This window comes from Aquarana catesbeiana, linkage group LG04, assembly GCF_042186555.1.
Source record: "Aquarana catesbeiana isolate 2022-GZ linkage group LG04, ASM4218655v1, whole genome shotgun sequence".
Taxonomy (NCBI): Eukaryota; Metazoa; Chordata; class Amphibia; order Anura; family Ranidae; genus Aquarana; species Aquarana catesbeiana.
In genome coordinates, this window is record NC_133327.1 from 394,206,012 (window position 1) to 394,218,336 (window position 12,325).

A 12,325-nucleotide genomic window follows, 5' to 3' on the forward strand; every position below is an offset into this window, starting at 1 on the left:
TAATCCTCTTGATCCTGATTACCCTAGTACCAAATACACCATGCTTGCCAAGCGCACAAGGGGCAAAATACTAAATTCTTAGTGCTAGCACCAAGGTTGGGGAAAAGGGTAGCGTCACAGTGTCTGTCCCACCTTTTGGAGGCTTCAAGGTCCTTAGTCATGATGTGGCCTGTGCTGTGTGGGGGCTCTGCAAAGTGTGTCCTGTTTGACTGGTGTCCCAATGGGAAAAGGTCAGTTCCAAGATGGTACCTGAACAGTAGCACAGGCAGGGAGGTTACAATTGCACAGTGGCTTCACCGGGCTGCTCCTGTACAGTAGCACAGGCAGACTTCACTGAGTAGCATAAAAATAAATCAGCGCACCAAAGCGGGTGCATCGGGGGGTTTGGGAGCCGGCCCGTAGGTTGCTGCAGCTCCCATAGGCATGATTGGGAAAACAAGCACCACCCACTCCACACAGTCTCTCCAGCACCTGCAGGAAGACAGCCCCAGGAGAACCCCCCGAATGGGGCGCAAACACATACATGGAGCAGAGCATGGTGCAAAGGATACAGAGATTAGTGCAGGAGGCACTAACCAGTAGCAATCCCATTTGCTACATTAATCTGTAATCATATAAGTGTAAAATAAAGACCAACTACTTTCTAAGGAGAATTGTGCTCCGACATTGATTTTTAATATATAACAAACACTATTGTTGGGCAGTTTTAAGGGGGACAAAAGAGGGGGGAAGCTTATGTATGAGCTCCCATGATTTGAATACAATATGCCTCACCTACCCATAGATATGAGATGATAGTTACTTAACCACTTCGCCTCTCACACCTGTTCACCCCCTATGGACCAGAGCATTTTTTACATTTCTGCTAAGGACCTGTTTATTCGTTAATAACTATCATTACTGAGGATAACAAGGAGATATAGAGATATAGATTATATATATATATATAATAAAAAAAAAATGCTCTGGTCTGGTATATTTTTTTTTTTTTTTTGGTTTGTTTTGTTTTGTATTTAAGGACAAGGCTTTCTTTTCATGATATTGTCTTTCAACAATTATTTTTTTCCCCTCTCGTAATCCTTAGACAATAAAAAATAAAAAATAAATGCAACAAAACTAAAACAAAGCACACTTTTTTTTTTTTTTAGCAATGTTAGTTAAAAAACAATTTACAAAATATTTACAAATAAAAAAGTGTTTTGGTTTTTTTTTTTCAACTTTGCGCTTTTTTTTTATAAATTGGGAAAGGTGTAAAAATATTAAAAACAAAAAAAAAAAAACAAAAAAAAAAGTTTAACCACTTCCCATCCGCCATATAGCAGAATGAAGGCTGGAACGTGGTTAAGCTCGCCAGACTGGACATCATATGACGTCCAGCAGGACGCGGCGATCGTTGGTGTGGTGTGTCAGTCTGACATACCGCATCTTCGATCTAGGTAAAGAGCCTCTGGCATAGGCTCTTTACCATGTGATCAGCAGCTTGTGTCCAATAGAAGAGAGTAGAAGAGAGCCAACTGGCTGCTCTGACGGGGGGGGTCTGCGCTGAATGATTATCAGTGCAGCCCCCCCTCCCTCGAGGATGCCCACCAGGGATACCCACGACCACAAGGTATGCCCACCCATGACCACCAGGGATGCCAATCAGTGCCCATTATAGATGCCAATCAGTGCCCGCCAGTGCTGCCTGCCAGTGCCTCCTCATCCATGACCATCAGTGCTGCATATTAGTTCCCGTCAGTGCCACCTCATCAGTAAAGGAGAAAACTTACTTCTTTTTTTTATTTGTTTAGCAAAAAATAAAAACCCCAGTGGTGATCAAATACCACCAAAAGAAAGCTCTATTTGTGTGAACCAAAATCATAAAAATCTTGTTTGGGTACAGCGTTGCATGACCGTGCAATTGTCATTTAAATTGCAACCGCGCTGAAAGCTGAAAATTGGCCTGAGCAGGAAGGGGGGGAAAGTGCCCTGTATTGAAGTGGTTAAATATCAAAAACTTTACTTGTTAGGTTACTTTAACTGACATCATTTGCAGATCTAAATTAACCCCATTAATCTGCAGATAAATGGAGCAGAAAGATGTAAAAGTAACAATATGTAATTTTGTATAATATGTGGAGCAGTGTTGTTTATAAACACTGTCAGACTGCTTTTTTGACAGCTACTGCTGCCAACTTCTCTGGCTTTTATTAAACACAGCCGAATGTACTGTACAAGCTCCAATGTTACCCAGAAGCATCAGTGCTTTGATTGTTAGAAGATCTTGATATTTGGTTGTGACAGGCTGTAGAAGGCTCCTGCAGATATGTGCGCACATTAAAGTTATCTCACTTATTGAAATTTAAAGAATATATCTGAGAAACATAACCAGAACGGATAACGGAAGGTAAGTTTGCCACTGGAAATGGTGGTTTTTCTATGCAGTCACATGACTGCAAAGCTCCAATTACTCTGTGTAATGGGGAGGGCTGAAATGTACACCATATATGGGGAAGTTTGCTCCCACCAGCCGCTGTAGAGAGAGAAGTGTGAACCAGAGCTTTGCCAATAGTTGCAGTCACATACGTAATTTATCTGAACTATAGTATGCCCCACTGCATGCAGGCTGCTGCTTCATGTAGAACTCTTCTATGTAGGGTGCCCAGTCCTCCTAGACTGATTCCCTGGCACAGCAGACGTTAGTAGCTTCCGGTCTTCAGGGTGAACTGCATTCAAGATGGTTTGATGGGGACCCACCACCTCCTTCCTTCTCATCCATTAAGAAAATCCAGTGCATTAATTAAACTGCATGTAAAACAATCTCTAAATAGGTGCGAATATGATGAACGACAGGATTCTCTCCTTCATTAAGAGATCACATTCAGTGTACACAATGCATAAGCTTTTCTCAATGGATGAGAAGGCAAGATGGGTGGTTTCTCGTCAGAATGTCACGAATACAATTAATCTCAAGTCCCAAAACTATTAACCTCCACTGTCAGAAGTTCAGCACCAGGAAGAGGACTGGGCACTCTGCGGAGAAAATCTCTACACAAAGTAGCAGATGTGGGACATACAGTACATCATTACAGGTAAGTGATATGTTGGCAGGCAGTGGAAAAAAATTTTGACTCCAATTCAGGTTTAACATTTTGCAATATTGACTAGATTATGATTTTGTAAGACATATTGAGGGGGTCTGTACTTACACCAATTGAGTTGCCGTACAAAACTTGCCATGTTGTTATGTTTGAAATGTCTGGGTAATATCTCTTTTGCAAAGCTTTCTTCATCCAACACAATAAAACTGTTTCCATCCTGTAGACAAAAAACAGATGATGTATTAAATACCGTATATTACCACTTCCTTGTCACCTCATATCATCACATACAAATATTCCACTTTTATTCTCTTGCTCCTGTAATCTCAATGTCTTCTCTCAGACTGCTTTTACCATTCACTTCTAAACCGACTACATTTATTCTTATGTGCCACACTGTTCACCTTAAAGTGGAGTTTCACCCACTTTTACAACTCTTCAGCATCCCTCACTAAACTGTGCACTGTAAACGAATTGGATATTTAATTTTTTTTTTTCTCAGCACCTACTGTATATCTGCTGTATTCATTTTTCACTTCCTCCTCCCTGGCCCATCACATCATTTCCTGTTTGCAATGCCTTCTGGGAAGGGGCGGCAACTTTCTCTGACATTGGCGTTGCTATGGTCTGCAAGGATGAGATTCAGGAAGAAATACAGTCTGGCTTCAGATGCCCACACTTAAGATGGCCACGGCCTGCTGTGAAAAGTTTATAAAATAACAAACTACTGCTATAAACTAACAAAACAGACCTTAGTTTACAGACTAACTTTACTAGAATACATTAAGCTTGTGTATTATAGGGGTATTTTTATTTAAAAAGTATAATTTCGGCCAGAACACCACTTTAATGATTAATACTGTATGTAGGTTTGTTAGACCCCTTTCACACTGGAGGCATTTTTCAGGCGCTTTTGGGCAAAAATAGCGCCTGAAAAACGCCTCCCCTGCAGTCCCAGTGTGAAAGCCCGAGTGTTTTCACACTGGGGTGCTGCGCTGGCAGGACATTAAAAAAGTCCTGCAAGCAGCATCTTTGTGGTGGTGGAGGAGCGGTGTATACACCGCTCCTGCCCATTGAAATGAATGGGCAGCCTGCAAATCGCCTCGGCAGCGGCGCTACGTGGGTACGCTTAACTTTTTATTCGGCCGCTAGCGGGGGTTAAAAGTGCCCCGCTAGCGGCCGAATAGCAACGGTAGAGCACCGCTTAAACTAGTGGCGTTTTACCGTCAATCCCCACTCACCCCAGTGTGAAAGCAGCCTTACTCTAATGCCCCGTACACACGGTCGGATTTTCCGACGGAAAATGTGTGATAGGACCTTGTTGTCGGAAATTCAGACCGTGTGTAGGCTCCATCACACATTTTCCATCGGATTTTCCGACACAAAGTTTGAGAGCAGGCTATAAAATTTTCCGACAACAAAATCCGTTGTCGGAAATTCCGATCGTGTGTACACAAATCCGACGGACAAAGTGTCACGCATGCTCAGAATAAATAAAGAGATGAAAGCTATTGGCCACTGCCCCGTTTATAGTCCCAATGTACGTGTTTTACGTCACCGTGTTCAGAATGATCGGATTTTCCGACAACTTTGTGTGACCGTGTGTATGCAAGACAAGTTTGAGCCAGCATCCGTTGGAAAAAATCCTAGGATTTTGTTGTCGGAATGTCCGAACAATGTCCGACCGTGTGTACGGGGCATAAAATGACTGCTCATTGCCATTTGTCTATTTCACGTAACCTTATAAGGCTGGTTTCAGGAAGACAGTTACTGGAGCCTGCTTGGAACTGTTAAAGCAGTACCTTTGAACAGATTTAGTGTAGATACTGTTTAGCTTTACATGTTAGCTACTAATGTAATTATGTTAATTACTAATGTAATTTCTTCTCCTTTGCACATGTATTTCATATTCTTTGAAATGTGCAGCTCATGTTTTGTTTCTTTTAACCACCTCTGGATCGCGTGCAATGTACTGCAGATGGCGGCCTGTACAGGTACAGCGACATATCTGTACGTTGCGGCCTTCTTCTAGGTCTGCGCATGTGAGCACCCCTTGTGACCCCAGTTGTCATTTGCTGCAGGACAAGCTAGTCAGCAGGTCCCAGCCAATGATTCTGCACGGGACCCCGTTGATTGGCTGCAGCAAACAAGAGATCAGCTCTGTGCCTTTGTTAGTAAACACTAGTTGGTTCTTCTCTCCCTGGACCCTTTTCAGTACAGGAAGAGGAGAGAGACACCACACAGTAGAGCTGCACGATTAATCGCTCAAAAAAAAAAAAGAAGGAGGTCACAATCTCGATTCAAACCCCCCACACGATCGTAATCCAGCATTTCGACAATTCATGTAATGAGTGCAGAGCAGTTCCCTGCATTGCATGTTTCTGTTTATTTACAGATCAAAGGGATGAACTTCAGTCTGCAAATGAGGTCAGTTTAATAACTTAAGAGAAGTAAAGGATTTTTTTTTTTTTTCGGAATCATACTTACAATCGGTCCTATGCTGCACATGTTCCCCAGCACCTTTGCACTAAGAACATCGCCGATTGCTCAGTTTTCAGAGCTCCATGAGCAGAGAGCTGTAGACTGTCAGTCACCGCTCTCTGCTCTTCCCCTCTCCTCGCTCACTGGAGCACTGGGCTGTGGAGGCGGCCAGCACAGTCTCTCAGCGGCTCGCTGAGAGGCTGAGTCGGGTGTCAGTCCAGGTATCTGGCGGATCTAGTTTTTGTCCTGATGATGCAGTTTCTGGACTGATTTCTGTGACATCAGCAGAGTGCGGACTTCAGCCCACTCTCTGCTGAAAACGGGTCACAGTAGGGCAAAATGAACTGCACTCCTGTGATCCATAGCAGAAGTACAGCCAAACGAGCTTTGGCTATACTTCCCTTTAAAAAGGCTAAGCCTTTTTCTTACAATTGTTGCTTACAAGTTAAAATCAGTACTTTTTTGCTAGAAAATTACTTAGAACCCCCACACATTAAATATATATTTTTTAGCTGAGACCATAGAGAATAAAACGGCGATATTTTATGTCACACTGTATTTGCGCAGCTGTGTCTTTCAAATGCTTTTTTGGGGAAAAAATACACTTCAATGAATTAAAAAAAAATAAACAGTAATGTTAGCCCAATTTTTTGTATAATGTGAAAGATGATGTTACACCAAATAGTGATCTTTTATTATAAGAAAAAAAAAAAAAAAAAATCTTGATTCTCATTTTATCCAGAATCGTGCAGCTCTACCACACAGCGAGTAAAGTCAGAACATATACACACACACACACACACACACTTTAGTTATGCACACTTAACCCTTTGATCACCGGTCACCCATCGCCATTAGCACAGTGTCAGTGTATAGTATTTTTCGCTGATCACAGAATCAGCATCACTTGTGACACCAGATAGTGACGACCAGTTAGCATTAGATTGCCCGCACACTATTGCATTTGTGCTATAGGTCGCTGATTGCCGCCATTACTAGTATAGTGTCTATAGAAATCAATATATTGATCAAACAGAACTATACTAGTATCTCCCTTAGTATAATGTCCCCAAAAACGCAGCATGATAAGCCCGGATACCTGCCAGCATTTGTATTTATAACCTCCCCCTCCCAACAAGTGCAGTTTCAGTGGATCACTGCCACCTCTGGTACATTGTACACAAGACCAGTGTTAGCAGAGATCGGGCCTGATCTTTCTAACTAGGAGGAGGTCAATTTTATTTCTAGCGGTTCAAGCAGTCCTTGACAGCCAGGAGCTCTTTTTCCCATTAGTCGCACTAGGTACCTATAAATTTAGTGCCCAAAATATCCAAAGCAAGGTACACTAGTGAAGTGTCATTCTGAGTATGACAGATGAGAGCATCCCTGACAAGGAGCTCAGACGATAGAGAAGAGGTCTCTGTTAAAATCAGGCATACCCGACCCCAGGTAGCTGAAGTGCTATGAAAGCATGACTTTTCTCATATGCAGCAGGCTACTGGTGCTGAACTACCTTTTGGTGGACTGGCAGGCACCAGTGCCCTAGTACATCCTGGCATTTTACACACCCGCACTGCAGTATCTCAGGGTTATGTGGAGAGTCTCAGAAACTCAGTCCAAGCTGGTGAGGTGGCTAGCACTAGTAGGGTCCCACAGCCATAAAGTAATCACACACAGGCCCATAGAGTCCATAGTGTCCTCCCAGAGGTGCTTACAAAACCTGATTGGCAGCCCCCATTATTCTCTCATTCATAGCCCAACCCGGAATTCAGTTGGAAATAGCAAATTTAACAGCGCCCCTTGATTTTATTTTAGATGTTTTTCCCGGAAGATCTGTATAAATTGATTGTGGACCAAAGCAATCTTTATGCACACCAATATTGTACATCCCCGCCAACCCAAATTCAACTCTTGCTAGACCATTCACATGGAAGCATATCATGGGTTCTGAATGAAAAACTTTTTTGGGCCTAAACCCCAGACCCTTAACATGGGTATTACAAAAAATAATGAATTGCGGGTCTGTTGGTGCACAGACCCAATTTATCAGATGCCCTTGTTATCTGCTGCAACGGCCAGGAAACCATATGAGATATTGCATTTCACATATTTTAGTGAGGATACACGCTGTCATCCCCAGGGTGAACCTGAATATGATTGGCTCCACAAAATTCAGCCCTTCATGAACTACCTCTCCAAGAAATTCCCAGATGTGTATATGCCTCAACAAAACATCTGCGTAGACAAGTCCCTCATGCACTGGCCACCTTGCAATCAAGCAGTATCTCCCCAGCAATCGTGCCAGATACGGGGTCAAACTGTATAAGCTCTGTGAGAGAGCAAAAGGGTTTACATATAGATTTAGAGTTTATGATAGAAAAGACAATGAAGTGGAGTCCTCCGAATGCCCAGACTACATGGGGAGCAGTGGCAAGATAGTATGGGGCTTGGTGTCACCCTTGTTCCGTAAGAGGTACCATTTGTATGTGGACAACTTTTATACAAGCATGCCACTTTTTAGACACTTATTAAATCTTGGAATTGGCTGCTGTGGCACAGTGCACCCTAATTGCCACGGTTTCCCCCAATGACTTAGAAAGGGGGAGAAAGCCTGCTTGCAGAATCACTAATTACTCGCAGTAAAGTGGAAGGACAATAAGGATGTTTTTGTCTTGTCTTCCATTCACACAGGCATGACAATTCAAATTAGCATGGCATCTGGTGTCATTGTAAAGCCTCCCTGTGTCCACGACTATTATCTTTGTATAGGTGGCGCAGACTTCAATTACCAAATGATGAAGCTGTATTTATCTTCCCACAGAGTTTAACACTGGTACAAAAAGGTGTCTATTTATTTCAATTCACTATATACAGTATAATGCTTTTTTTTAATTTACAAAGCAACTGGAAGAAGTAGATCCTTCCTAAAATTTCAGGAAGCGATCATTACAGCCCTTTTGTATCCAGAAGGTGCTGTGGCCCAAACTCTAAGGGCCAGTTCACGCCATAGAAACGCAGTCCGGATGCGTTCCTGGAGCTTTTCTGCATGCGCATTTTTGATGCAGTCCAGTGCATTTTTCCCCCTCTTTTCTTAACCTAAAATAATGATGTGTGTGCCACTGCATTTTACAGCATTCCAGTAAAGCCCAGTGCAGGAAAAATGCAGCATGTTTAACTTTTTTTTCTGAAACTGGAATGCACTGGAACTGCAAGCACTGGTGTGAACTATGCCATTGAAAACCATATCACTTGCTTTCCATATGTTTTTGATGCAGAAAAAAAGAAAAAAAGAAAAAAAAAAAAAAAACGCACTGGACCACATGTGGTGTGAACTGGCCCCAAACACAGATGCAGTGAGCCGGCTGCATGAGAGGCATTTTCTTGATATCCTTTCTGGTACTCCAACCCAAAAAGTCACCCCAAAGATGATGCTGAGTCTGTGGCAGAAATGGAATAAGGCGAAACACTTGTTTTTTCTATCCCTCCTGGTCTCTGCATCCAAGACTGCTTCCATCGCTACTACACACTAGTGGAGTATTAGTGTAAGGTAGGGAAAAGAAAAGCCCTCCAAAATGCAGGACTTTAATGGGTGATACGGACAGGTAACCACAACTGAAAGGGGAGACTGGATGTTTCATCTTTCAGCCCTTTTTACTCTGTTAAAAATAAAACGTATATTTTGTTATACTTGTTTGCCTATGTGGTTACTTGTCCGTATCGCCAATGAAAGTCCCGCATTTTGGAGGGTTTTTCTTTTCCGTATACACTGGGATGATGGCATTCTCACAACTCCCCACTATATATTTTTATATTAGTGTAGGGTACAGCATGACAGGGTCAAGGGCACACAATTCACACACAAGGGTGTTAAAAGACATTAGTCAGGAAACTGTCTATCGCATTTTGAGAGACTCTAAAATCAAACGCTGGAAAGTTTATGGTTCTCATAAATTACAAAAAGAGTTAAAAGTAAAAAAAAAATTTGTTTTGTTGAGTTGAAGTTATTTTTTTTTTTTTTTTTTACTGTTGTAGCTATTGTTAACCATTTTGTTTGCTTTGCAGGAATGCAAAATACTCACTATGCCTCTTAGCAAATACATTGAAGTGTCTACTTGCCAAAAAGTGGTCATTTGGGGGGTGTTTGTAGTGTCCTGGCATTTCAGGGCCTCCAGGGCTGTGGCAGTTAGTGAGGAGGCAACATGAGGAAATTACACCCTTTAAAAGCCTCAAGGTCATCATTGGATTTTGGGCCCCTGTATGCAGCTATGCTGCCAAAAAGTCTCTCGCATGTGGCATCCCCATACTTGGGAGAATTAGCAGAATGTGTTTTGGGGTGTAATTCCCCATATAACCACTGAATGTGTGAGAAATATCTCATTAAAGTGACAACCGTGTAAAAAAAAAAAAAAAAAAAAAAAAAATAGTCTTCATGGACTCAACATGCCTCTCAGCAAATAGCTTGAGGTGTCCACTTTGCAAAAACCGGAGTTAGACTTACTCGTAACTCTTTTTCTAGGAGTCTTCCAGGACAGCCTCTAATACAGGGCTCCTCCCTCCGGGACAGGAAACACATTCACCCAAATGGTTAAAAGGAGGCCCTACAGGCCTTCCCCTTCAGTTTCCACAAGAACCGCCGGAAGGCTCTGAAAGACATAACACACTGGCATGACATTATTATATCCCCTTTGCACCAGCTATAAGACTCTGGGTGGGAAACCAGGCTGTCCTGGAAGACTCCTAGAAAAAGAGTTACCGGTAAGGCCTCTTTCAGACGAATGATCCATTCAGGTCCGCCTGTCAGTTTTTTAGGCGGACCTGAACGGACCCTCCATAGATCTCTATGGCGCGTCGGACATCAGACCCGCTCCGTTCCAAATAAGTGTAGCGGAGGTAAAAAAAAAAAAAAAAACCTACTTTTCCATCCGATTTCGGATCGGATGACGACGGACTCTATGGTCCGTCGTCATCCGATCCCCCATAGGGGAGAGCGGCGCTGTGACAGGTCCGTCGCTGCACAGTGTGCAGAGACAGACCTGTCATCTTCCTGCTCAGCGCGGATCGGCGGAGCGATCCCCGCTGAGCAAGCGGATGTTCACGGGGCGGATCATCATGGATCCGTCCCATGTGAAAGAGCCTTAATTCTAACTCCGGTTTTCTCTTATCGTCTTCCAGGACAGCCTCTGAGATGATAAGCAAGAAACTTACTCCGTTAGGGCGGAACCACTGCCTGGAGGACTTTTCGCCCAAATGCCTGTTCTTTATCAGCAACCAGGTCCAAGCGGTAATGCTTTGCGAACGTTGAGTAGCTGGACCATGTCGCTGCTCTGCAGATCTCCCCTGGAGTGGCACCGGCTTTTTCTGCCCACGAAGCTGAAACCGCCCTAGTTGAATGTGCCTTAACTAGAGGCGCTTGCCTCACCCACCTGTATGCCTCTAAAACTGTCGTCCTTATCCATCTGGCGATAGTGGATTTTGACGCTTTAAATCCTTTGCGTGATCCCGCAAAATTCACAAACAAAGATTCTGACTTCCTGAAGTCTTTGCTGATATCTAAATAAAATAAAAGGCTACGCCTGACGTCTACTAAAAACGGAACTCTCCTTCCTCATCGACTTCTGGAGGAGGAGTAAAATGTTGGCAGGATAATGTCCTGAGTTCTATGAAAAGTAGAAGAAACTTTGGGGAGGAAACTAGGATCTGTCTTGGGCACATCCCTATCCTCCAAAATCAACAAAAATGGCTCTCTAAACGAGAGAGCCTGCAACTCACTCACTCTTCTGGCTGAGGTGATTGCAATCAAAAAAGCTGTCTTTAGAACCATCCACTTAATATCAGATTTTTCCAGAGGTTTGAAGGGACTCTTTGTAAGTGCACCGAGGACCAAGGATAGATCCCAGGAGGGACAGGCTCTGACCTTCACTGGCCCGGACCTGGAGAGAGCCTTAAAGAAATTCTTTACAAAACGATCGTGCTGCAAGGAGACCCGAAGAAAAACGCTCAAGACGGCAGCCTGTACCTTCAGGGTGCTAATAGAAAGACCTAATCCCAATCCTCCCATCCCTCTGGCTCGATCCAGCGCATGCAGGAAGGACTAAGCAACTTTCTTGGTGCTTTCTGAGGTGAACAGATCCACCTCTGGTCTGCCCCAGGTCTTCACAACCTGCTCGAACACTTCCTGGTTGAGCTACCATTCGTCCTGTTTTACTCGCTGACGGCTGAGAAAGTCCGCCAGAGAGTTCTGAGTCCCCTTTAAATGTACTGCTGTCAGAGAAGCCAGGTTTGATTCGGCCCAAGCGAAAATTTCGCCTGCTATCATCTGCAGTGCAGGGCTCCTGGTCCCCCAATGCTTGTTTATGTATGCGACTACGGCCGCATTGTCTGACCTTAAAGGTGCCGTCCCCTTATTCTTTGCTGGAAGGCCTCTAGCCCCCTCTGCACTGCCAGTAGCTCCCTCTGATTCAAGGTCCGTCTGGCTTCCACCTGAGACCAAGATTTTTGAGCCAGATCCTTTTCCAGGTGGGCACCCCAGCCAAAAGAGCTGGCGTCTGTTGTCACCACCAGGGTTGTTGGTCTGAACCACAACACACCCGTCCAGATTGTGGTTGGCTCGCCACCAAAATAGTGCCCTTTTGACTGATCGTTATAGACATAGGCTGATCCAAACCCTGCTGGCTGCCATCCCAGTGCTGCAGAAGGAGAGCCTGTAAGGGGCGCTGGTGAAACCTTGCCCAAGGGACTGCTGGAAAACAGGATGTCATTAACCC

The 12,325-nt window shown here is 43.8% G+C and overlaps 1 protein-coding gene across 5 annotated transcripts in view; it reads right to left on the bottom strand.

Moving 5' to 3' along the window:
- The window catches only part of LOC141140242 (heat shock factor protein 2-like), a 60,052-nt gene that overhangs the window by 33,955 nt on the left and 13,772 nt on the right, over positions 1 to 12,325 (bottom strand). For 4 of the 5 annotated variants that reach the window (XM_073627180.1, XM_073627179.1, XM_073627177.1 and 1 more), the window contains exon 2: positions 3,189 to 3,297. In XM_073627180.1, the coding sequence (XP_073483281.1) occupies positions 3,189 to 3,219 (31 nt within the window). In that variant the 5' untranslated portion in view covers positions 3,220 to 3,297. Of the gene's footprint in view, positions 1 to 3,188; positions 3,298 to 10,059; positions 10,205 to 12,325 lie in introns of all 5 variants that reach the window. The other variant, XM_073627178.1, reaches the window with a different exon arrangement.